This window comes from Mobula birostris, chromosome 7, assembly GCF_030028105.1.
Source record: "Mobula birostris isolate sMobBir1 chromosome 7, sMobBir1.hap1, whole genome shotgun sequence".
Classification (NCBI taxonomy): domain Eukaryota; kingdom Metazoa; phylum Chordata; class Chondrichthyes; order Myliobatiformes; family Myliobatidae; genus Mobula; species Mobula birostris.
Genome location: NC_092376.1, coordinates 173990408 through 174017783, shown reverse-complemented (window position 1 = coordinate 174017783; position 27376 = coordinate 173990408). Strand labels below are relative to the sequence as shown.

At 43.8% G+C, this 27376-nt stretch overlaps 1 protein-coding gene across 2 annotated transcripts; it reads left to right on the top strand.

Annotated features, from left to right (window-relative positions):
• The first annotated feature begins 181 nt into the window (after window positions 1–181).
• Window positions 182–24438, top strand: sqstm1 (sequestosome 1). Of its 2 annotated transcripts, XM_072264109.1 has the most exons (8): window positions 183–517; window positions 6019–6114; window positions 11983–12197; window positions 13206–13350; window positions 14058–14147; window positions 17865–18109; window positions 19355–19559; window positions 22500–24438. In XM_072264109.1, exons 1-8 carry the CDS (start codon window positions 349–351, stop codon window positions 22655–22657), a joined length of 1323 nt encoding a protein of 440 aa, XP_072120210.1. In that variant the 5' UTR covers window positions 183–348; the 3' UTR covers window positions 22658–24438. The 2 variants fall into 2 exon arrangements, with proteins under 2 accessions (XP_072120211.1, XP_072120210.1); XM_072264110.1 differs by lacking the exon at window positions 14058–14147 and having other exon boundaries at window positions 182–517.
• The last annotated feature ends 2938 nt before the right edge of the window (window positions 24439–27376 follow it).

Sequence of the window (27376 nt, the reverse complement as noted above, 5' to 3'; positions counted from 1 at the left end):
CTGATCTGTATGAACAGGATGCAAGACAAGGTTTTCAATATAAAAAGACTCATGTCAGGTCGTAGGGCCGAGGTGAAGTGACGGTCGGTGCTCGGGTTACCCCTGGCTGGTTCCCGGCCGGCGCGGACGGGACTCGGGCCCTCCGCACACGGAAGCCGCGGCTCCGGAGGGGCGGGGGAGGCGGAGAAGGTTGGGTTGGAATTTAGGGAGCGCTGGGAGTTGAGGGAGGGGCGAGGGGATATAAGGACACCGCACCGCTCTGCCTCTCCATTACGCTCCGGAGCGGTCGCCTAGTCTTCGTAATCGCTTACTGAGACTCCGCAATCTCTCACTGCGTCAGCGGGCCCGATGGCTCTCACCGTGAAGGCCTACCTGCTCGGCAAGGACGAGACCAACCGTGAGATCCGGCGCTTCGCCGTCGACCCTGGCGTCTCGGCCAGCTTCGCGCACCTTTACCACAAGGTGGGCAGCGTCTTCCAGACTCTCCGCTCCGACACCTTCCAGATGTATTACAAAGGTAATGGAGGGTCCCCTCTCCACTTTCTCATCTTTACTTCCATTCCTCTCTTGTCCCTTCAGAACTCTCACTGCCTTCCTGCTTTGCCCCCCTCTCTCGCTCAACAACCATTATCTCTAGTCATAAACAGCTAGAATGCCCCACTTGGAGCTCAAGGGAGAGCACAGGTCACAAGAAGCAGGCCATTTGGCCCCTCGAGCCTGCAGTCCCAGTTAACAAACCCGATGGATCTCCGGTGTGTAGATACGTGCGAGGCGATCTTGCTTAAATGTTCAAGGTTCTGATGTTTCCCCCCGGCTGAGCTGTCTAGGACTGGTAAACGGTCCTGCCGAAGGGTTTCGGGCCGAAACGTCGACTGTACGTTTTTCTATAGATGCTGCCTGGCCTGCTGAGTTCCTCCACCATTTTGTGTGCTTTGTTTGGATTTCCAGCATCTGGAGACTTTCTCTTGTTTCAGGTTTAATATTACTCTTGTGGCAGCAGTACAGTACATGACATAACATAACAAGAACTATAATTAACAACACTAAATGTTTATGTAAAATAGATAAATAAGTAGTGCAAAAAGATAGTGAGGTATTTTGGACGTGAGTTCATTGTCTATTCAGTAACCTGATAGGGGTTGTGGTACAACACAGAAACTGGACCCTTAATTGTGCTGACTTAATTGCCTACGTGAGCTAATCTAATTGTTTGTGTTAACGACCAACACCGTCTGCGGATGTGCTGGGGGCCACTCGCAGGTATCACTGTGCTTCCAGCACCAACATAGCATGCCCACAACTTAGTAACCCTGACCTGTAATGTGGGAGGAAACCCACTGGCAGAATATACAAACTCTTTACAGACAGTGGTGAGAATCAAACTGGGTCACTGGTACTGTAATGTGTTAAGCTATCTGCCTAGCTTCTGCCCCACTAAACATTGAAACTAAGGCTTAAACTTTAAAATTGCTGCTTTATCAGGAGATGGTAACTGTGATCAAAATTGAACCCTGTACTGCCAGCATGATATTCCACTCTTTTACTGAACTTGAGAAAATTTGAATACCTGCCAATATTTTCAAGGTAAAACAATGTGTGTGTGTGTTCTAGAGTACACCTTGTGGGCTAGACTTGATGGACCAAATGGCCTAATTCTGCTACTGTGTCTACTGATCTAAAGTACATAGGAGTGTGCACTCTCCATTGTAAGCTGATTTTGGAATCCAAATCAGGTTTATTACCACTGACATATGTCATGAAATTTGTTGTGTGGCAGCAATACAAGAAATTGTTCGCTCTTTAGGCCTGTGGAAGGCCATCTTATCTGGATTTCTAAACAGCACTGGTCTTGTATCTAGAGCCTCAGCAAACTGAATCTCATGGTTCATTCATGACTTCTGATTTAGGTATGTCTGATATATTGTGCATGTATTATTGACACAGGTCTTCGAACACTCCCAAACCAGACATTCCCAAACCAGCTTTTGGATCAGTTGAGATTTTTCCACTGTTCCACGTGGAGTGAAGGAGGATGAGAGGTGACTTGATATGTACAAGAGGTGGATTGAGAATGGTTCCCTGTGGCTTGGGAGAGGACCACATTTCCACTCTTGTTGATAAATCACTTTCTGACTTGCTACATACTCTTGTTGAGTGTCATTTCCCTTCTTGAGGGAATGGTTTTTTTTTTGGTGCTACTGTGCTGCATTTGAGGGTGACAACAGGGGGGAAAATTACAATCTTAGTTTTGTAACAAAGGTCACTTGCTTTCAAAATTTGTACTTTGCCAGCCGAAGTGACAAATCTTGTTTCAGGTTGGGACATAAAAGGGGAATTTCCACATTGTTCTGTAAACAGATGCTTGTCTTGGCTCCCATCCAGATGGCTTTCTGTTTAAATTATCTAGCTCAACAGGACAAATATGCAGAACGGTTTGAGGAATTGGCACCTTGTTTTTTACGTTCTAGTCTTTTTACGTTAAATATGGTGATATTCCCCACATTCCCATTTCTCTCCTCAAGACAAGGGTCATACAGTTCAGAAAACTTCTCAATGTTATTTATTATTATTGTTTTTCTCTTGTATTTGCACAGTGCCTTAATTTGTATATTGGTTGTTTGTCTTTGTGTGCGGTTTTTCATTGACTCTCCTTTGTGTTTCTTTGTTTTACTGTGAATGCCTACAAGAAAATGATCCTCAGGGTTGTATATAGTGACATACATAATTTGATAATAAATTTACTTTGAAACAGGCCATTCTACCCAACATATCAGTGCTGACCAAGATGGCTACTAATCTAGTCCTGTTTGCCTGCACTTGGCCTGTTCCCAACCTGGGGTCCACATCCCCTCAGTGGTGGTGGTCCATGGCATAAAAAAGGTTGGGATCCCCTGTTCTAAACCACCTTCCCTCCCTTTCCGTTCCTGAAGAAGGGTCTCGGCCCGAGATGTCATCTGTTTATTCACTTCCGTAGAAGCTGCCTGACCTGCTGAGTTCCTCTGATATTTTCTGTGTTGTTTAAGTAAATAAATTTGTTGTCCAATGATCCACAAACCCCTGGGTTCCAGAGAGTTACAGCCAACCATATCAGTGAATATCTTCACATCTTGGTATGAGCCAATCCCTGAAACCAGGTTCAAGGTTATTTTCATGGTGTAATGAAAATATTTTAAAATTCTTTCTATGTTGTTTTCTGATTCAGTAGGGGAGATGTCTGCAAACAAAGTAAACACTATATGTGTTAATGGTTAAACCTCACCACCACTACTCTTTTATAATTTCCTGTCAATCACCTTGTGTAAAGACACTCCTGTGCCTGGGTATATAGGCTATCTTGTGTATTTATATTGTGAATTTTTTTATTGTTGTGTTGTCTTTTGTGCTGCATCGGATCTGGAGTAACAATTATTTTGTTCTCCTTTACACTTGTGTACTGGAATTGAAATTAAACAATCTTGGCTCTTGAAGAAATTACTTTTGGAGTTGTATAAAGAAAACACAGAGAAATAGATTTAATAAAGTAGTATTAAGAAAGAAAACATACTTATCAACTACCACTAAACCTCGCTCCTTTGCCCAAGGGAATCACAAGTGCCAACAGTGTTCTCTCTCTCTCTCTCTCTCTCTCTATATCTCTATCTCTATCTCTATCTCTATCTCTATCTCTATCTCTATCTCTATCTCTATCTCTATCTCTATCTCTATCTCTATCTCTATCTCTATCTCTAATCTCTATCTCTAATCTCTAATCTCTAATCTCTAATCTCTAATCTCTAATCTCTAATCTCTAATCTCTAATCTCTAATCTCTAATCTCTAATCTCTAATCTCTAATCTCTAATCTCTAATCTCTAATCTCTAATCTCTAATCTCTAATCTCTAATCTCTAATCTCTAATCTCTATCGTGACCCAGCCTATGAGAACATTTCCATTGTGTCAAAAAGAATTGCCCCTTCTTTATGTCCTTCAGGACCCTTTCTGCCAGTGACTAGTGGTGTTCCTCGGGTCAGTATAGGGACCACTACTTTTCACATTGCTTGTTAATGATTTAGATAGATGGTTTTGTGACAAAGTTTGTGGATGATATGAAGATAGGTTGAGGGGTAGGTAGTGCTGGCAATGTGATTGCAGCAGGACTTAGACAAATTGGAAGAATGGACAAAAAGGTGACAGATGGAATACAGTGTTGGGAAATGTATGATGCATTTTGGTAAAAGGAACAATAGTGCGGAGTTGAGGAAATCTGCAGATGCTGGAATTTCAAGCAACACACACAAAAGTTGCTGGTGAACACAGCAGGACAGGCAGCATCTCTAGGAAGAGGTACAGTCGACTCTTCGTCCTGATGAAGGGTCTCAGCCCAAAACATCGACTGTACCTCTTGCGTTCACCAGTGGCTTTTACGAATAGTGTGGACTATTATTTAAATGGGGAGAAGGTTCAAATGTCAGAGGTGCAGAGGAACTTGGGAGTCCTCGTGCAAGACTCCTGGAAGGTTAATTTACAGGTTGAGTTTGTGGTAAAGAAAGCAAATGTCATGTTATTTATTTCAAGGAGATTAGAATATAAAAAGAAAGAGATGATGCTGATCCTTTATAAGACACTAGTCAGGCTGCACTTGGAGTATTGTCAACAGTTTTGGGCCCCAGATCTCAGAAAGGATGTGTTGTCATTGGAGAGAGTCCAGAGGAGGTTCATGAACATGATTCTGGGAATATAAGGGGTTAACAAATGAGGATCATTTGGCAGCTCTGGTCCTGTACTCACTGGAATTTAGAAGAATGCATGGGGATCTCATTGAAACCTACTGAATGTTGAAAGGAGTAGAAAAGGTGGATGTGGAGAGAATGTTTCCTCTGGTGGGGTTATCCAGAACTAGAGGGCACAGCCTCAAAATTGAGGGGCAACCTTTTAAAACAGGTAAGGAGGATTATTTTTTAGACAGAGTGGGGAATCTGTGGAATGCTGTGCCACAGACTGCAGGTATATTCAAAGTGGAAGTTGATTGATTCCTGGTTGGTCAGGGTATCAAAGGATAGGGTGTTGGGCAGGTGTTTGAAGTTGAATGGGATCTAAGATCAGCCATGATGAAATGGCAGAGTGGACTTGATGGGCTGAATGGCCTAATTCTGCTCCTGTCTTGTGGTCTTTCCTCTAATACTTCTCCAGATGTTTTTTACCATTATCTGCTCTCAAGGCTGTAGACTAGAACTTGAAGTTCTTGAAACGATGCTGTGGATTGGTTCCCTTGTACATTCTCAAAACATTCCAACGTCCCACACTAACACTATTTTGCCTTAAAACTTACATTTTGTATTGCAAGGAATCAAATTTAACTAAGACACACACAGTGCTGGAGGAACTCAGCAGGTCCAGCAGTATCTGAGGAGGGGAATAGATAGTCAACGATTCAGGCAGAGACCCTTCCTCAGATTTAACCTTACACATGGACACACACACACACACACACAAGGCATTTTGTTTTTAAAAAGCATCATGAAAATTTAGGTTTTTGCAGCTGTTCAAGATGAAGATAAACAAATTAATGTAAATGAATGTAGTTTACTCTGCATGAATGTAAACAGTGGAAGAAGGAATGGCACAGGGAGGGGAATCCAGTCCGAGTGCATCACTGTACATCTGGGCAAGTTTGTCAGACTATTTCACAAAGTGCTGGAGGAACTCAGCAGGTCAGGTAGCGTCTATGGAAGGTTATACTGTACGCAGTCAGTGTTTTTGGGCCAAGACCCTTCATGTGCTCGTTCTGAGGACTGAGGAGAGGAGATAGCTGCCTCCCTGTTAAGAGCTCAAAGGAGCCTGACGGTTGAGGGGTAATAACTGTTCCTGAACCTGGTGGGGTGGGACCTGAGGCTCCTGTACTTCCAAGTTCAGCTTAATCAAACCTAATTTAGCAAGACTTCTGGTCCTCTAGTTCAATCCCTTTCATTTCAAAGAGCAGTATACTACAAAGGGAATCTGCAAGGTGATTTTAAATTCTTCCCCTCTGTTTTCCCTCAGATGAGGAAGGGGACATGATTGCTTTCTCCAGTGACGAAGAGCTGTCCATGGCCCTGTCCTACCTGCAGGATACAACCTTTCGCATCTACATTAAAGGTAAGAATACCCAGCTCTTATATTGAATACAGTTCTGGTTGTCTCAATATAGCAGTTGTCCCCAACCACCAGGCCGCAAAGCACGTGTTGCCAGGCCGCGCAGAAACGAAATGATTTGACGATATGAGTCAGCTGCACCTTTCCTCATTCCCTGTCACGCACTGTTGAACTTGGAAGACACCGCCACCCCGCCCCTGGTCAGCCGGTCCGCAAGAATATCGTCAATATTAAACCGGTCTGCAGTGTGTAAGAGGTTGGGGACCCCTGCATTATAGGAAGTTTGTGGAACCTTCGGAGAGGGTACAGAAGTTCACCATCGTGCTGCCTGGATTAGAGGGTATATGCTATAACAAGAGGGCTTCTCTGGAGCAGAGGAGACTTTATTTTTACAGCGTGGTGGCTGCCTGGGGTGGCGGTAGAGGCAGATACATAGACTTTTAACAGACATTTCAATAGGCACATGAATGTGAGGAAGATGGGAGGATTCGGACATTGTGCAGATAGGAGGGATTGGTTTAGTTACAGCCATTTCGTTTCTAATTTAACTGGTGTAGCACAATATTGAGGGCCAAAGGACCTGTTCTTGTGTTGTACTGTTATATGTTCTATTCTTTGTTAAGTTTGCTGTTAGCTGTGTAACATTCCCATTGGAACCTCTGCAGATCATTTTCTTTACTCTGGAGGGAGAAATTCCTCCACGAAAGTAAGGTACCATGACAACACCGAACAGGGTCAGCACCTGAAAGTCTACACTGAATTTGTTGCTTTAGCTGTCGTTCTGGCTTGTCCCTCCTGTCCATGACAGCTGTGAGTTGCGTAGACCAGCAGTCTGTGACATTGATTGGCTACACCAATATAGAGTCACCAGCTACCAGTGGTTTCTGTGACCAAACCCCCTCTAGTACAAAGCCTAAATATGTTTATTGTGGTCACATGTACTGAGAGACAGTGAAAAACTTGTCTTGCACACTATTTATACAGATTAGGTCATTTCACAGTGTATTAAGACCATAAGATGTAGGAGCAGAAGTAGGCTATTCAGCCCATCGAGTCTGCCCCACCATTCAGTGATGGGCTGATCGAATTCTTCCAGTCATCCCCACTCCCCTGCCTCCTCTTCACTCCCTTTGATGCCCTGGCTAATCAAGAACCTATCTACCTCTGCCTTAAATACATCCAATGACTTGGCCTCCACAGCTGCTTGTGGCAACAAATTCCACAGATTTAACACCCTCTGACTGGAATAATTTGTCTGCATCTCTGTTCTAAATAGATGTCCTTCAATCCTGAAGTCGTGCCCTCTTGTCCTCTTTTAACATTCAGAATGTGTCTGTGAGTTTCCCCCTTCATTCTCTTGAACTCCAGGGAATACAGCCCAAGGGCTGCCATACGTTCCTCATACTGTAACCCTTTCATTCCTGGAATTATTTTCATGAATCTTCTCTGAACCCTCTCCAATGTCAGTATATCCTTTCTAAAATAAGGAGCCCAAAACTGCACACAATACTCTATATGGCCTCACGAGTGCCTTATAGAACCTGAACATTGTATCCCTGCTCATATATTCTATACCTCTAGAAATGAATGCCAACATTGCATTTGCCACCTTCACAACCGACTCAACCTGGAGGTTAACCTTTAGGGTGTCTTGCACAAGGGCTGCCAAGCCCCTTTGCATCTCTGCATTTTGAATTCTCTCCCCAACTAAATAATAGTCTGCCCATTTATTTCTTCCACCAAAGTGCAAGACCAGACACTTTCCAACATTATATTTCATTTGCCACTTCTTTGCCCATTCCCCTAAACTATCTTAGGCTCTCTGTTTCCTCAGCACTACCGGCTCCTCCACCTATCTTTGTATCATTGGCAAATTTAGTCATAAATCCATTAATCCCATAGTCCAAATCATTGACATACATCATAAAAAGCAGCGTTCCCACACCGACCCCTGTAGAACTCCACTGGTAACCGGCATCCAGCCAGAATAGGATCCCTTTATTCCCACTCTGTTTTCTGCCAATTAGCCAGTGCTCCACCCATGCTAGTAAATTCCCTGTAATTCCATGGGCCCTTGTCTTGCTAAGCAGCTTCATCTGCGGCACTTTGTCAGAGGCCTTCTGAAAATCCAAGTACACCACATCTACTGTATCTCTTTTGTCTACCCTGCTTGTAATTTCCTCAAAAATTTGCAGTAGGTTAGTCAGGCAGGATTTTCCTTTCAGGAAACTATGCTGGCTTTGGCCTATCTTGTCGTGTGCCTCCAGGTACTCCGTAATCTCATCCTTAACTTTCAATTCTAACAACTTCCCAACCACTGATGTCAAGCTAACAGGTCTATAGTTTCCTTTCTGCTGCCTCCTACCCTTCTTAAATAGCAAAGTAACATTTGCAATTTTTCAGTCATCCGGTACAATGCCAGAATCTATCGAAATTCTGGAAAGATCATTGTTAATGCCTCTGCAATCTCTCCAGCTACTTCCTTCAGAACCTGAGGGTGCATTCCATCAGGTCCAGGAGATTTATCCACCCCCAGATCATTAAGCTTCCTGAGCACCTTCTCAGTTGTAATTTTCACTGCACATACTTCACTTACCTGACACTCTTAAATGTCCGGTACACTGCAGACGTCTTCCACTGTGAAGAGTGATGCAAAGTACCATATAACTATATAACAATTACAGCACGGAAACAGGCCATCTTGGCCCTTCTAGTCCGTGCTGAACTTTTACTCTCACCTAGTCCCACGGACCTGCACTCAGCCCATAACCCTCCATTCCTTTCCTGTCCATATAGCTATCCAATTTAACTTTAAATGACATTTGCATTCAGTTCCTCTCCCATCCCTGCACCTCTCATTACAATATCTCCAGTGTCATTTTGTATTGGTCCTATATCTACACTCGTCTCTCTTTTACCCTTTATAGACTTAAAGCTTTCAGTATCTTCTTTGATATTAGTCGCTAGCTTCCTTTCATAATTCATCTTTTCCTTCTGAATGAACTTCTTAGTTTCCTTCTGCAAGTTTTTAAAAGCTTCCCAATCCTCTGTCTTCCCACTAGCTCTGGCTTCCTTGTATGCCCTCTCTTTTGCTTTTACTTTGGCTCTGACTTCACTTCTCAGCTACAGTAGTGTCCTCCTTCCATTTGAAAATTTCTTCTTATTTGGAATATATCTTTCTTGTACTTCCCTCATTTTTCGCAGAAACTCCAGCCGTTGCTGCTCTGCTGTCCTTCCTGCTAGTGTCCCTTTCCAGTCAACTTTGGCCAGTTCCCCTCTCAATCCATTGTAATTTCCTTTATTCCACTGAAATACTGACACATTGGAATTTAGTTTCTCCTTCTCAAATTTCAAAGTGAACTTGATCAAATTGTGATCACTGTTCCCTAAGGGTTCCTTAACCCTAAGCTCTCTGATCACCTCCAGATCATTGCACAACATCCAATCCAGCATGTAGTGGGCTCAACAACAAGCTGTTCTAAAAAGCCATCCATAGAACCATAGAACACTACAGCACAGAAACAGGCCTTTTGGCCCATCTTGGCTGTGCTGAACCATTTTTCTACCTAGTCCCACTGACCTGCACCCGGACCATATCCCTCCATTACCTCTCATCCATGTACCTGTCCAAGTTTTTCTTAAATGTTAAAAGTGAGCCCGCATTTACCACTTCATCTGGCAACTTATGCCACACCCTCACCACCCTCTGTGTGAAGAAGCCCCCCCCCATGTTTCCTTCAAACTTTTTCCCCCTTCACCCTTAACCCATGTCCTCTGGTTTTTTTTTTCTCCCCTAGCCTCAGTGGAAAAAGCCTGCTTGCATTCACTCTACCTATACCCATTGTAATCTTATAACCCTCCTATCAAATCTCCCCTCATTCTTCCACATTCCAGGGAATAAAGTCCTAACCTATTCAACCTTTCTCTGTAACTCAGTTTCTCAAGTCCCGGCAACATCCTTGTAAACCTTCTCTGCACTCTCTGAACCTTATTAATATCCTTCCTGTAATTTGGTGACCAAAATTGCACACAATACTCCAGATTCAGCCTCACCAATGCCTTATACAACCTCATCATAACATTACAACTCTTTTACTCAATACTATGATTAAAGGCCAATGTACCAAAAGCTCTCTTTACGACCCTATCTACCTGTGATGCTGCTTTTAGGGAATTTTGCATCTGAATTCCCAGATCCCTCTGTTCTACTGCACTCCTCAGTCCCTACCATTTACCTTGTATGTTCATGTTACACCCTTCCACTCAAAGTCAAAGTCAAGTTCATTGTCACATCCACAAGTATATTTATGTTCAGGGACGATGACACACAGCTCCAAAACACAACCTCCAGAAGAAACGCAAGATATGATTTTAAACCGAGATTAGTTCATTTGTCACGAAAATCAGAACATGCAGTGAAATGTGGTTTCAGTGTAAAAGGCTTGCTTGCATAATTTTGTATACCTCGATCAAAGCTCCCCGCATTCTCCTATGCTCCATGAAATAAAGTCCTACCCTGTTCAACCTTTCCCCATAACTCAGGTCCTCAAGGCCCAGCAACATCCTTGTAAATTTCCTTGGACATTCTACAAATTCTCCCTCTTGAGGTCCAGTATTGGCCTGGTTTTCCCAATCCACTTTCATGTTAAAATCCCCAACGATTATGACATTGCCCTTCTGACGCGCCTTTTCTGCCTCCGGGTGTAATTTGTAATCCACATCCCGGCTACTGTTTGGCAGTATACAACTGCCTTTTACCCTTGCCATTTCTTAACTCAACCCATAGAGACCCTACACCTTCTGATCCTATGTCATCCCTTTCTAAAGATTTAATATTATTTCTTATACACAGGGCCACACCACCCCATCTGCCTACTAACCTATCTTTCCGATACACCGTATATCCTTAGACATTCAGCTCCCAATGGCAGCCATCCTTTAGCCAAGTTTCAGAAATGGTCACAGTGCCATTCTTGCCAATCTATAGCTGAATTTCAAGATCGTCCATTTTATTTCTTGTGCTGCGTGCATTCAATTACTGTAGAACACTTTCAGTATTGAAGTAGAGGAAGCTAAAACAATAACAGGATGCAGAATAAAGTGTTACAGTTACAGAGAGAGTGCAGTGCAGGATAATTCCTAGGAGTGAACATCACAATACCACCACTGAGGCAGTGAGAATGTAGACCGAGTCCATGGAGGAGATGTGCTGAGCTGTGTCCACAACTCCCTGTGGTTCTTGTGTCACAGTCACAGCAGTTAACATACCAAGCTGTGATAGGATGCTTTCTACGGCTCTGGATTTCTTCCTCGGGGTTTACTCCTGAAGCCTTTCCTATAGTGCATTGATTAAAAATTGGAAGGAATCGATGAGGCATGACTAGTTTCTTTAGCCTCCTGAGGAAGTAGAGGTGTTGGTGAGCTTTCTTGGCTGTGACATCAATGTGGTTGGATCGGGACAGGCTGTTGGTGATCTCGCACTTAGTGCCTTGAAGTTTTCAACCTCAATGCCGTTGATGTAGATAGGAGCATGTGCACTGCCCCCTCCCTCCCTGAAGGGAATGACCAGCTCTTTTGTTTTGCTGACATTGAGCAAAGGTCATTGTTGTGACAACCAAATTCTTTTGGCTGCCATGTGTAATTTCTATTGGTTTATGGTTTTACAGATGACGTTGAATTGAACTGTGACCCCACCCCCCACCTCCTCGGGCTGTACTAGTCAGACACGGAGGAGTAGATATTGGTGTAGTTACTGACAAGTAATCTGTTGACGTAGGGCTGGAGTTGCTGGCCAAGAATAGAGATTTCTTTTGTGAACAGTAGTAAATGAACTGGAAAGTTTGCAATCCCTTTGCTCTTTTCCCAATGTAGAAAAGAAGGAGTACAAACACGGACAGGACAAGGCTGCGGGTGTCGTCCATCCAAACATCGTCTGTGATGCCTGCAGCGGCCCCGTGATTGGTCCTCGCTACAAGTGCTCTGTCTGCTCTGATTACGATCTGTGTGGCAGCTGCAAGGGCAAGGGCTTCCACAAGGAGCACGAGATGATTCTCTTGCAGACTCCGCAGTGCTTCCATCCATTTGAGGTGAGAGCTTTTATTTATAAGTACCAACTTGGTCAGGCCACTTCTTGAACTTTGGGCACCTGTGAGTCTTCTAATATATATGTAGTGTCAAATTCTAGACACAAACAGAAAATCTGCAGATGCTGAAAATCCAAGCAACGCGCATAAAATGCTGGAGGAACTCAGCAGGCCAGGCAGCATCTGTGGAAAAGAGTACAGTTGACATTGCAGGCCTAATGAAGGGTTTTGGCCCAAAATGTTGACTGTACTTTTTTTTTTCATAGATGCTGCCTGGCCTGCTGAGTTTCTCTAGCATTTTGTATGTGTTGTCAAATTCCAGAGCCAGGTTGTAATGGGAGTGAATTCAAGTACTAAGCAGCCCCACCTTGGAAAGTAGCAGGTGTGGATAATGGGTCAACCTCACTGGTTGGTTCACCTGGATTATTAGACCATAAAGACACGAGCAGAATCCAGCTGTTTGGCCCATCGAGTCTGTTCTAGCACTCAATCATCACTAACCCGGCACAGCTTGAGTAAAATTTGCGGGGAGGAATGGACACATCTTGTTCTGTCATGTTGTGCAAAGCTAATAGAGACTTATCCAGAAAGACTATTGGTGATTAAAAGCTAGGTGGTTCAACTGAGTACTGAGCAAAGGGGGATGAATACATCTCAGTTTTTGGATTTTTAGTTTTCCATGGTTTACAATTTCCCCTTTCTTAGTTCTACTGTGGAAAAAAAGGAGCATGTGATCCACAAATAGAAACTCTCAGTTAAGTTGATCAAAATCCCTGGTTATAATACTCATTTATGTGAACAAATGTTTGAATACCTTTACAGGGCACTGTATATCAGCCATGATGGAATGGCAGAGCAGACTCAATGGCGTAATTTGGCTATGTCTTGTGGTCTTGTGTAATATATGGCATCTTAAACCAGTTGGTCTGAGAGCCTCCTTGCACTGAATGATTCCCTTTTAGACTCTGGATTTTTAAAAATTGTTCAATGTGTACCTCTCGCTTTGGGCAGCGGATTCCCAGGGGAATGTGGTTTCACAAGAGGAGGAACGGAGGTCCGTGTCGCTGGGCTATGGCACAAGATTCCTTTGCCCAAATTGCATCGTGCATCAACAAACAGCAGTCACCAGCAGCAGAGCCAACCCCAGCTGAGCAAGGTATGTGAGTTAATGTGGAGAGAATGTCTCTTCCTGCCCCAGGCACATGCTATAACAGAGAAAGGGCTCTGTTTTAAACTAGAGATGCAAGGGACAGCAGGTTGGGCAGTGTCTGTGGAGGGGAATGTACAATTGATGTTTCAGATTGAGACCCTTTGTCTTGACTGTAAGGAGTGTGGGGAGGGCAGCATGGTAGCGTAGCAGTTAGCAGAATGTTACTACAGCATCAGCAGCCCGAGTTCAATTCTTGCCACTGTTTGCAAGGAGTCTGTGTTCTCCCTGTGACCGTGTGGGTTTCCTCTGGGTGCTCTGGTTTCCTCTCACATTCCAAAGATGTACGGGTTAGTAGGTTAATTGGACCAGAAGAGCCTGTTACTGTGCTGTCTCTTAATAAATAAATAGCTGGTGAAAAAGGTTGGGGAGGGGGTAGGGATGGAGCAAGTGCTGGGGAGTGGGGGGTGAGTGGCAAATTGGCAGGTGACAGGTGAAATTGACAAAGGGTTGAAGAAGATGGAATCTGACAGAAGACTGGGGGCCATGAAATAACAGGTGGGAGGTGGGGAGGGGACCCGGTCTGAGGAATGTATGGATGATGGGCAGATGGAGGGGGTGGGGAAGGGGAAAGAGATGGGAGTGATAGCAGGAGAAATTGTAGCAGGCTGTGTGTGAGCCATGTCCCCATCGCATGTTCTGTCTCCTGTACATAGGTACAGCTACTGAGTCCTTGAGCCAGGACAAGCATGTCAGTTATCTGCAGGGTGTGGGCCGAAACGTGGCTGCAATGTTGAGCCCTCTGGGTAAGTTTGGAAACTTTTGAACCTCTGTCATCAGATAATAGCCCTGGTTCCCACTTAGCCCCAAGGCAGCTTAAGTACCTGAGCAAACATTGAAATGTGGAGGGGTTGTGGGGTGGGGTGGAGAAGGAAGGAGCACCTGAGGTGTGCACCGGTCACTAGTGTGACCCTTAATTACACACGCACACTCTCTCTCCCACTCACACACCCTCTTTCCCCCCCCCCAACTGCCCTCAAAGCCTCACCATACTGCATTGAGTACAAGTGCTAGCTAGAACATTACAGCACAGTACAGGCCCTTCAGCCCATTATGTAGTGCTGACCTTTTAATTGACTCAAGATCAATCTAAACCTTCCCTCACATGACACTCAAGTTTTCTATCGTCCTTTTGCCGATCTACGTCTCTCGTATGTCAGTAATGTATCTGTCTCTACCACCATTCCTAGCAAGATGTTCTACGCACCCACCACTTTAATAAAATAGAACAACTTGCCCCTGACATCTCCCCTATACTTGAACTCCAATCACCTTAAAAGGTCCTCTTGTATTAGCCATTTCTGCCCTGGCTGTCCACTGTATCTATGCCTCTTGTACATTTCTATCAAGTCACTTCTCAACCTCCTTCACTGTAAAGAAAAAAGTCCTAGCTCTCTGTTGGAATCTGATGTTTTAATCCAAGGTTCTTTCAGATGTCAGGAAAGAGGCACAAAATTTGTTGCTTCACGATTGTTTTACTAATCAAATCAAATTTATTCATCATTCAAACCATGTATGAATATAGCCGAACAAGATAAGGTGAAGGTGCAGGAACATACATGCGCATTCAAAATGGTGGGGGGGGGGGGTTGAAAAAAGAACATAGTCATGTAAGAAAACACATTTTTAGTCCAAGAACCCTGAGCGACAAGTCCTGCAAGTTGATGGTTCCTGGTAGTCCAGCCTGAAATTCCACTATTCCAACCCTGGAGAGGCCACTTACCAACTGAGCATGGATGCCACGCTATACTGCCTCTCTTTACAGAGGAAAGGAAAATTGAAATGGACTGTTATAGAGGTCTATTAGTTGAAGAAGATAGAGAAACTAAAAATGGCACCTAGCATAAAACAAGCAACACACATCAAAGTTGCTGGTGAACGCAGCAGGCCAGGCAGCATCTCTAGGAAGAGGTACAGTCGATGTTTCGGGCCGAGACCCTTTGTCAGGACTAACAGAAGGAAGAGTTAGTAAGAGATTTGAAAGTGGGAGGGGGAGGGGGAGATCCAAAATGATAGGAGAAGACAGGAGGGGGAGGGATGGAGCCAAGAGTGATTCCCGGACCTCCTGTCCCATGATCCTCTCATATCCCTTTTGCCAATCACCTGTCCAGCTCTTGGCTCCATCCCTCCCCCTCCTCCTATCATTTTTACACTGTTACTCTTCCCCACCCCCTCTGTGTCTAGCTGTTTCCTGTGCAAACGAGCTCCATGCCCCCTCTGCCAACTCTTTTGCATTCCCTATTAAATCTACTAGCGATTTTCTTGTGAAGGAACAAACTTTACAAAATGTTGATGGCTCCCCCGTTCTCCTGCCCTTCACACCTTCTGTCCATTCTCAATATCTATATAAAAGACCACCATTCAGTTTACCTCATCCTTGGAATGAGGTAAACCTGATTGGCCATCCATAGAGATGAAAAGTTCAGTAGGGCAGGAGCAAACAGAAACCATGAGGCTATTGGGACAGTTTGATCAGTGAACCCTCGCATAGGAGGTAAAATTGGGCATCGTGAGGTTGGGGGGGCGTGATATTGTTTTTTCGGTGGTCTTTCAATACTATCTTCCCCTCTGTCCAGTACTGATGAATGGTTTCACCCAACCCATCACTCATCCCTTCATAACTGGGTATTGGAACATTGTCACAGGTACCAAGATAGAGTGAAAAATTGTATTATGGCCTTGTGGTCTTAAAGCTTCCCTTGCATACTGTTCATACAGATCAGGTCATTACACAGTGCATTGAGCTAGAACGAGTTAAACAATAACTATGCAGAACAGTGTAACAGTTACTAAGAACGTTCAGTGCAGGTAGACAATAAGGTGCAAGCTCATGCTTAAGTAGAATGTGAGGTCAAGAGTTCATCCTGTTGTACTTGGGAACCATTTATTAGTCTGATAACTGGGGTAGAAGCTGTCCTTGAGCCTGGTGGGATGTACTTTCAGGCTTTTGTATCTTCTACCCGATGGGAGAGGGGAGAAGAGGGAATGTCTGGGGTGGATGGGGTCTTTGATTATGCTGGCTGCTTTACTGAGGCAGCAGGAAATATAAAAAATACCTCCAGTTTTTCCTGCACTGGTCAATACTGTTGTTGCCTTTTGATTTCACTGGGACTCTGATTTGTTAAGAATGAGGTTATGGAGTACTTGGTGACACAGGGCAAGATGGGACAAAGGTTTCCTTAAGGGAAAATCTTGCCTGACAAACCTGTTGGAATTCTTTGAGGAGATGGAGGGGATACAGTGGATGTTGTATATTTCGACTTTCAGAAGGCATTTGACAAGGCACCACACGAGGCTGCTTACCAAGTTAAGAGCCCGTGGTATTACAGGAAAGTTACTGGCATGGTTAGAGCAATGGCTGATAGTTAGGAGGCAGCAATGGGAATAAAAGGATCCTTTTCTGGTTGACTGTCAGTGACTAGTGTTCTGCAGGGGTCAGTGTTGGGACCACTTCTTTTATGCTGTATTTCAATATTTTATACGATGGATTAGATGGCTTTGGTGTCAAGTTTGCAGATGATACGAAGATTGGTGGAGGGGCAGGTCATGTTGAGGAAACAGGTAGGGTGCAGAAGGACTTAGACAGATTAGGAGGATGGGCAAGAAAGTGACAGATAAAATACAATGTTGGAAAATATATGGTTATGCACTTTGGTAGTAGAAATAAATGTGCAGGCTATTTTCTAAACAGGGAGAAAATCCAAAAATCTGAGGTGCAATGAGACTTGGGAGTCCTTGTGCAGAATACCCTAAAGATTAACTTGCAGGTAGTCAGTGATGAGGAAGGCAAAAGTATGTTGGTATTCATGTCAAGAGGTCTAGAATACAAGACCAGGGATGTGATGCTGAGACTTAATAAGGCACTGGTGAGGCCTCACCTTGAGTATTATGAACAGTTTTGGGCTCCTCATCTAAGAAAGATGTGCTGGCATTGGAGAGGGTTCAGAGGAGGTTCACCAGGATGATTCCAGGAAGGAAAGTGTTATCATATGAAGAACGTTTGATGGCTCTGGGTCTGTATTCACTGGAATTTGAAAGGATGATAGGGAATCTCATTGAAACCTTTCAAATGTTGAAAGGCCTAGACAGTAGATATGGAAAGGATGTTTCCCTTGGTGGGGGAGTCTAGGACAAGAGGGCACAGTCTCAGGATAGAGGGGCATCCATTTAAAACAGATGTGGAGAAATTTCTTTAGGCAGAAGGTGGTGACTTTGTGGAATTTATTACCACAGGCAGCTGTGGAGGCCAGGTCGTTGGGTATGTTTAAGGCAGAGCTTGATGGGTTCTTGATTGGACATGGCATCAAAGGCTACGGGGAGAAGGCCGGGGAGTGGGGCTGAGGAGGGGACAAAAGGATCATCCGTGATTGAATGGCGGAGTAGACTCGATGGACAAATGGCCTAATTCTGCTCCTGTGTTTTATGGTCTTGTGTTCTAAGAGGAGAATGTGTTTGGTTTGCAGGTATTGATGTCGACATTGATGTGGAACATGGGGGCCAGCGGTTTAAAGCTGCCGGATACTCCATTAACAGCCAGGCTGAGTCTGCAGAGAGTGGCACCTGCCCTGATCTTCTGACTGCCAACCAGGGCGAGGCAAGGGGGACCTCCAGCCTGGAGCAGAGTGAAGCAGTTCTAATGGACGTAGAACAGTCTGCCCTAAATCCACATTCCTCGGTGGATCTTACCCCAGTACAAGGGGAGTCCAAGGTAAAGAGAATGGCTGAGCAGACAATTTACTGTGGTGCAGCTGTGAAGCTTGGATATCTGCTGACCATGAGCTCACTCGGAGTATTGTGTCCAGTTCTGATCGCCTTATTACAGGAAGGATGTGGAAGCTTTAGAGAGGGTGCAGAGGAGATTTACCAGGATGCTGCCTGGATTAGAGAGGGTGCAGAGGAGACTTACCAGGATGCTGCCTGGATTAGAGGGTGCAGAGGAGATTTACCAGGATGTTGCCTGGATTAGAGAGGGTGCAGAGGAGATTTACCAGGATGCTGCCTGGATTAGAGAGGGTGCAGAGGAGATTTACCAGGATGTTGCCTGGATTAGAGAGGGTGCAGAGGAGATTTACCAGGATGCTGCCTGGATTGCAGAGCGTTTTATGAAGAGAGTTTGAGCAAGCTAGAGCTTTTCTGTTTGGCATGAAGGAGGATGAAAGGTGATTTACAAGAGATAAAGGTAGATTGGAAAACCAGAGACTTAATACCAGCTTTGAAATGGCTAACATGAGGAGGCAGATCTAAAGTGTTGGGAGGATGTCAGAGGTAGGATTTTTACACAGAATGGTGGGTGCATTGAACACCCTGCCAGGGGTGGTGGTATTAGGGACATTTAAGACACACTTAGGCACCTGGATTAAAAACTAGGATGAAGGATCAATTTTATTCACTATATAGTTTTGCGTGCAATAGGAATTTGTTGTGTGTTGGTTAGGGCATGACATGCAAAGAAAGGCAACATTTATGGGGTATAAAGAATTACATGAAAACATTGGGGTTACAGTACGGGTATGGAGTGTGTATAAATACCAGCACGGATTTACAATGTGAACATCACTACAAACAGTGGTTTAAAGTGTGTACAGTGCAGTGATGGGGGTGACAGATAGAGGGGGTGGGCATGGGAGGGGCTAACTAGAATGTTGATCAGATTAACTGTGGAGAAGATGACTTAATGTCATCTTAGAAATTCTGTTTTAATAGCCTTGTAGTGCTTTCCGGAGGGAGCTTTTGGAAAATTGAGGGCTCTGTGGGAGGGAAGGGTTAGATTGATCACAGAGTAAGTTAGTGGTGTTGTAAAGAAACAAAATGGTGGAATAGGTTTGCTGGTTACTGCTAATCAGTATAATTTTTAAATACTGGGGCTAATGAACCTGAGAAGATCTGCAGAACACCCATGATCTTTGCAGATGTACTTGTGTATAAAACCAGTTGAACTTCTCCTTCCTGACAGTCTGCCAGTGTTGACAGCAACAGTGAGGAGGAATGGACCCACCTGTCACCCAAAGGGGTTGATCCATCTACTGGAGAGTTGCTGTCCATGCAGCATCTTCATCTGGAGGAAGTGCAGTCGTCAGGCCTGCGACCAGACCCCGAGTCGTATGAACAGGTATCCACTGGACTGAGGGAGGCAGCTGAGTACCCTCACCTTCCACAGGGTAAGTATGGTCAGTGTATCAATTGTACCAGTCTCTTTGAGATTCCACTGACCAAATAGAAATGGCTAATACCAGGGGGACGTAATTTTAATGTGATTGGAGGGGGATGTCAGAGGTAGTTGTTGTGTTTTATACACAGTGGTGTGTAGAACGTGCTGTTTGGGCTAGAGGTAGAGGCAGATATATTAGGGATGTCTAAGAGACTCAGATAGGCATGTGGATGATAGAAGAAAATGGAGGGCTGTGTGCAAGGAAAGAAATAGATTGATCTTGGATTAGGTTAAAAGGTCAACACAACAGTACTGTTATCCATTCTAGGTGCAATTTAGCCTCCTGTACTTTGTCATGCCTGTGTATGTCTTGTCTGCTGGATTTGCTTAGTTTTCCTTCAATATTGGACTGTATCTTTCCGTACCCTAACAGTATATCTACACTTGACCTCTAGTGAATCAAGGTCCAGGTGTAAAAGGTCAGCACAGCATTGTGGGCTGAAGGGCCTGAACTGTGTACACCTTGTGGCTGGCTAACATTCAGCCTATTGGTGGGATTAGTCATAGAGTACTACAGCACAGAAACAGGCTCTTTGGCCCATCTAGTTCATACTGATGCATTATTCTGCCTAATCACATCTACCAGCACCTGGGCCTTGGCCCTCTATATCCTCTCCCATCCATATACCTATCCAAACTTGAATGTTGAATCCGCATCTACCACTTCTGTTGGCACCACCCTCTGAGTGAAGGAGTTTGCCCTTGGGTTTCTCTTAAACATTTCACCTCTCACCCTTAACCTATGACTTCTAGTTCTAGAAGTTTCCAACCTCAGTGGAAAAAGCCTTTCACCCTATCTGTATGAAACCCCTTTTTCTAGAAACCCCTGGCTCTAGAGACATGGCTGGTTAGCCTCTCACTAACAAGCCAATGTACTCAGCTTTGAGAAAACAACCTTTCTCAAACTTTGTATGTTTAGGGTCGATATGACTTGGGTCCCATCAGACTGGGAGAGCCGAGATGTTTCGGCCACAATCTCAAAAATCTTGAGATTGTCTTTGAGGCTGGACCCACAGTCCATGTGAAAGCACACACCTCCTTCTGAGTGTTGCTCAAAATCCATCTTGAACAAACATACTCTCATAGAGGAGCCTTAGTCTTTTCCTCCTTGAAGCCATTCATCTGCACAGAGCACCTTGTGCAACAGAGACAGCATCCTCAGCCGTCTTCCCTCCTGTCTTCTCTCAGCTCCCGCCAAAAAGACCTCCACTCAGAATAGTGTCCGTCACGTAAAAACTTCTCTGCCCGGTGTTCTCTAGAACCTCCTCACAATTCCACCATCCTCTTTGGCTGACACAACATTCAAAAGTTGAACTACATAGTCCCTTATCTTTAGCTCAAATCCAAACATGCTAAAAGCAAAATAGATTTGTTCTTGTAGAACTGCTAAGATAAAATATCTATAGCATAGCAGTAAAAATCTTAACCAGGACATTACATGTACCCCTCATTTCTTATATTCCTATAAGATCTCCCCTTACTAGTCAACCTTTCCCTATAACTTGGTTTCTCAAGTCCTGGTAACAACCTTGTAAATGTTCTCTGTACTCTCTCAATCTTATTTATATCTTTCATACAGATAGTTGACCAGAACAACACACAATTGTGCCATATGAAAGACATGCATTCCAGTATAGACCACTTGGAATAAATGCCCTCACGTGCCTTTTCCCAACCCTCCTACTCCTCAAGAACATCAGAACATTCATAGGAACTGGGAGCCATCTGGCCCATCAAGCCTGCTCCACCATTCAATAAGAATCGGGTTTATTATAATTGGAATGTGACATGAAATTTGTTAACTTAGCAGCAGCAGTTCAATACAATACATAGTCTAGCAGAGAAAAATTAAAATAAAAATAATAAACAAGTAAATCAATTACAGTATATGTATATTGAATAGATTTTTAAAAAATGCAAAGACAGAAATACTATTTTTTTTAAAAAGTGAGGTAGTGTCCAAGGGTTCATTGTCCATTTAGGAATCGGATGGCAGAGGGGAAGAAGCTGTTCCTGAATCGCTGAGTGTGTGCCTTCAAGCTTCTGTACCTCCTACCTGATGGTAACAGTGAGAAAAGGGCATGCCCTGGGTGCTGGGGGTCCTTAATAATGGACGCTGCCTTTCTGAGACACTGCTCCCTAAAGATGTCCACGGATTCAGCTCCACCCCCCTGCCTATTCCCCTCAACTCTTAACTGCCCTGCTATGCAAAAATCTGTTGAACTGTCTTAAATGTATTTAATGAGGTCACCTCATATAATGCAAAATAGCGAGATTGTGTTCGTGGACAGTTCAGAAATCTGATGGCGGAGGGGAAGAAGCTGTTACTAAATTGAGTGTGTGTCTTTAGACTCCTGTACCACCAGCTTGATTGTACTGTGGCAATGAGAAGAGGGCATATCCTGGATGGTGAGGGTCCTTAATGCCACCTTTTTGAGACATTGCCTTTTGAAGATGTCCTTGATGGTGGGGAGGCTAGTGCCTATGATGGAACTGGCTGAGTTAACAACTTCCTGCAGCTTTTTTTTCCTGATGCGGTACAGTAGCCTGTCCATACCAAATAGTGATGTAACTGATTAGAATGCTTTCCACAGTACATCTGTAGAAATTTGCTAGTCTTTGATGACATGCCTAATGTCCTCAAACTCATAATGAAATATAGCCTTGGCATGCATTCTTTGAGTGTTTGGCCCAGGACAGACCTTCAGAGATGTTGACACCCAGAAATTTGAAGCTGCTTACGTTTTCCACTGTTGACCCCTCAATGAGAACTAGTGGTGTTTTCCAACTTTCCCTTCCTGAAGTCCACAGTTGCTTCCTTGGTTTTACTAATGTTGAGTGTGAGGTGAGATGAGCTTGGAATCCCATAGCAATATGTTTTCTCTTTCAGACGCTGAACCTCGGCTGATAGAAGCCCTTTCTCAGATGCTGTCCATGGGTTTCCATGATGACGAAGGCTGGTTGACCAGGCTCCTGCAAGCCAAGCAGTGTGACATTGGTGCAGCTCTCGATGCAATGCAGCCTGCAAAGGGGCCGGCTCGCCAGTGAGGCAGAGAAGATGCACGCACAGCAACATCTAAATTCTTGTGCTGCTGCTGCAATATTATTCAGGCTGTTGCACTTTCTTTTAATGGATTGTAATCATACTCACTCATGCTTAAACCATTCTGCTTTGGGGAATCTCTTGGTAGGGACTTAGTCAACATTTAATTAGGTGCCTGGAACTTTCCCACTTTGTTACTTCCTTGGATTTATTTTTAGTTATAGATACAATTTGAGGTCACCCGAACTATCTGGTATTGTGCATAATAATAATAATAAAAAAAAAAATCCTTGTATGAGAGAAATTCAAATGGTTGGTTTTATATCTTGTATAATTTTACTTCACTCTACTATTCCCAATAGTGTATTCTGAATCCACTCTCCTCTCCCATCAGATTCCTTCTTCAGCCCTTCAAGCCCTCCCAGCTTCCCTTTCACCTATCACCCCCCCCCCAGCTTGTATCCCTTCCCTTCCCCTCACTTATTCTGTCTTCCTCCTTCCTTTCCAGACCTAATGAAAGGTCTCTGCCTGAAACAGTTTATTTCCCCTCCTGACCCATTGAGTTCCTCCAGCATTTTGTTTGTGTTTGTTACTGTATTGTGAGGCCAGTCACTCAACAAAGTAACTGATTCCTCCATTACTGAAAGCAACTATTCACAGTTCAGTAGCTGCTGTGGTTAATGGGTGAGAGGAAGATTGCGTGGAAACAGTTGCTTACTGGTGAATGGTAGCACTGATGTACAGGAATTTATTTTTTGTTTTGTTTCTTTGTTCAAGTTGTCAGTACCACAATCTCAAAATAAGAGGGACCAGTCTCCAAGGGAAGAGAGAGAAACATGTTTGGATAGCATTCAAGCCTGAAGCAAGGTGTATTTGGGAGCAATGTGAATTGAAACATTTCTGTGTAATTGCAGGCAGGTTCAATACAGCAGTGTATCTGTCCTGTCATGGCTACAGACCAGAGGAGGGAGACTGCATGTTAAACAATGGCTGGAATAATTAAATAGTACCTTCCCTCTAGAACAATCAGAATCAGGTTATCACTGACTTGGGTTGTGATATTATTGTCTTGAGGTAGCAGTACAATGTAATACATAAGTAGACTATAAATTACAATAAGAATTGTACATTATGCAAGACTGTCCAAAGTGCTTCCCAATACAAACATCAAACAATAGTTGACAATAAACCACATGAGGAGATCTTAAGGAATTAACTGGAGCTCAGAGCTGGGCTGTCAAGAACAAGGTAGATGGGATAATTTCAGAGTTTGGCATTTTAGCAACTGAAGTCACAGCTACAATTTAAAACCAGGGAAGTAAGAAGCCAGAAAGGAGTGAACCCATCATAAAATTGGAATGGAAGGGTGTGAAACAAGGACCAGAAATTGAAACATCTGTTGGTGAAATGAGCAGTGGCCACCAAAGAAGTAAGCACATGAGAGGAAAAATGGAGGGCTATGGGAAAGAAAGGGTTAGATTGATATTGCAGTAGGTTATAATATCAATATAATGTTGTGGGACAAAGGGCCTGATGTGAGGCAGACCCATGTATAACCTCCAGAAATGTCAGGGCAGGTACCTGCAAGCTACAGAGAAGGGGTTAACTACAGATTCTGGGCACTATTGATGGTCATCTCACTCTGTGGTCTAAAACAACTTGTGTACGTCTCTCCCTTAAGTTTCCTGCATTTTACTTAAGCCCTGCTCAGCCTAATTCAGCATCAGAATCTCTGTATTTGTTTTCTTGTTCCTAGCAATAAACTGATGCATTTTAAAAAGCAAAATGGAGAGTTAAAGTTTGTAAATTGTTTTATTATTGTTAAACATGTACTGAGATAGTGGAAAAATTTGCATGCAGACAATAAGGTAGATTGTACTATGCAACTGTTCAATAGACTTTTAACAGAATAAAAGCTGTTCTTGAGCCTGGTGGTATGTGCTTTCAGGCTAAGGTGACTGAAAAACACACAGGCCATCTCTAGGTCTCCAGTCCTTGGCCCTGAACTCTTAAGTGGCAGACATTGGGCATTCAACTTTGGACTTTGTCCCAGGACTCATCAATTATAGGTTTAACATTTGAGACTAGACCTCTTGTCTATCACATGTTTAACCTTCTGCCTCAGCTTTCAGACTTGTGTGTACCTTTGACCCCAGTGACCTGGGGAGGAAGGGTGACTGGCCCTCGTGACTCGTGCACTTAACCAAAATGGATCTCCATTCTGGTGCAGGAGAATGGCTAGTTTCCTTACTGGTTACCGACTTGATTTCTGCAATGACTAATGTTTGGCCATAGAGCAGAGTGACCAGGACAAACTCCGGTCCACTTCATTTACTGCCCCTGACCTCATTTCTGTTCCTAAACCCTAACTCTGAGTGCTAACCATCACTAAAATAAATAACTTAAAATAAAGAACCTAAAATAAATAAAATCTGAGCCACAACATCAACATATTTCTTTTAAAAGAATATGATGAAAGTTAAAATCTGTTATCCATACACACAACCTCACTGAGCTTCAAACCATCTGTACCAGCAGCTGGATCCTTTTAAAACCCATCAGGAGCCTCTCTTATGTCTGCTACACTAATTACCTCTGATGAATTGTCATTATTCACTCAGATCTGGACTAAGTTTGGCAGTATCTATCTGATGATAATACACACCCTAGCTAATGAATAAGTTCAGTCATTGCAGATGTCCATTGGTCAGAACATACACAATAATTGCACAGAATGGTAGTGTATGGCATAATAACTAACTTTATGCTTTATAATGCCAGCAATCATGGATTCAATTTCTGCTGCTGTGCATAAAAAGTTGGTCCTTTCTCCCCATGACCACGTGGGTTTCTTCCTACATTCCAAAGACATATGGGTGAGGGTTAGTGAGTTGTGGACGAGCTATGTCGGTACCAGAAGCATAGCAGCACTTGTAGGCTGTCCTCAGACTACGTTAGTCATTGTTGCAAATGATGCGGTTCCCTGTAAGTTTTGATGAACAAATAAAGTGTTCTTTTTTAAATTAATACTAATGGTTTAACCTGGGAATGTCCTATGTTTTCCCTCATGTTTAAAAGATATGCACTCAGTAGCACATGTAATGCCCTGGTTCATATTCCACACTTTATTAGGTACATCTGTTAATGTAAAATTTAATCAGCCTATCATAAGGCAGCAACTCAATGCATAAAAGAATACAAATATGGTCAAGAAGTTCTGTTATTCAGACCAAATATCAGGATGGGGAGGAAATGTGATCTAAGTGACTTAGACTGTGGAATGATAGTTGGTTTGAGTATCTCAGAAACTGCTGATCTCCTGGGTTTTTCCACACACAACAGTCTCTAGTTTACAGAGAATGGGGGGAAAACAGAGAAAAAAAACATCCAGTGAGTGGCAGTTCTGTGGGTGAAAATGCCTTGATAATGAGAGAGGTCAGAAGACAATGACCAAATAGGTTCAAGGTGACAGTAACTCAAATAACCATATGTTACAACAGTGGTGTGCAGAAGAGCATCTCTGAATGCAAACTACATTGAACCCCTTGAAGTGGATGGACAACAGCAGCAGAAGACTACTTCTATTGGTTGTATTGCCTCTTGCACCTGGGTCTCCAACATGACAACTCTCTCTGGAGGTCTCAGCAGAAGACATCATTGTTTGAATAGCAAGACCCAACAGTCTTAGGATCAGAATCAGGCCATTCAGTCTATTGAGGCTGCTCCACCAATCCATCATGGCTGGTTTATTATCCCACTCAACCCCATTCTCCAGCCTTACCCCCATAACCGTTTGAAGCCTCCGTTGGTCAGGATTGACCACAAATGTTGCATCTGAACTCTATGTATACGCAAGCCAGGGAGGTACAATATGGAGAGCAAGCTGTTGCCCATGCAGCAGGCTCCCCCCAATCACAGTTGATGAATCCAAAGAAACTGCAGCGACCTTAACCTTTGACACCATTACCTAATAATCTCTGCTTCAGTTATACCCAATGACTTGGCTGCCTGTGGCAATGAATATCACAGATTCACCACTCTCTGGCTAAAGAAATTCCTTATCTCTGTTCTAAAAGGATGTCCCTGTATTCTTAGGTTGTGCCCTCTGGACCTACACTCTCCCACTATTGGAAACATTCTCTCCATGTGCACTCTATGTAGGCCTTTCAATATTTGGTAGGTTTATGTGAGTAACTGGAGAGGTAGGGAACATGATCCCTGGACAACACTACATTACCAGGAGATTGGGATTAATAATGGGTCATATCCCATCAGCCATATCTGGAGTGAGTACGCTCTCCCAGCATTACAGATTGGCTCATGAGAGCTTGGGCCAGTTCCAGCTGTCCTACTGCCATGATGAGGCCCTTCTCACATTGGATCAATACCTCACCTTCTGTCTGGATAGCCTCCAACCTGATGGCATGAACATCTATTTGTTTAACTTGCTGTAATTCCCCCCCCCCCATTTCCTCCTGTTCTATTTCCCATTCTGGTTCCTTCCTCCTCATCACCAGCCTCTGGTCCCCCTCCTCCTTCCCTTTCTTCCACGGTCCACTGTCCCCTCCTATTAAGATTCCTCCTTCAGCTCTTTACTTTTTCACCAATCCTCATCCAGCTTCTTCATCCCCCCCCCCACCCACATTTCCCCCTCACCTGGTCCAATCCATCACCTGCCAGCTTGTACTCTTCTGCACCCCACCCCCCCCAGCCTCCATCTTCTT

Coding starts and splice junctions, on each gene's coding strand:
- sqstm1 (XM_072264109.1), top strand. CDS start 349: ATGGCTCTCACCGTGAAGGCCTACCTGCTCGGCAAGGACGAGACCAAC. Junction 518..6,018: donor CTTCCAGATGTATTACAAAG/GTAATGGAGGGT, acceptor GTTTTCCCTCAG/ATGAGGAAGGGGACATGATT. Junction 19,560..22,499: donor GTACCCTCACCTTCCACAGG/GTAAGTATGGTC, acceptor TTTCTCTTTCAG/ACGCTGAACCTCGGCTGATA.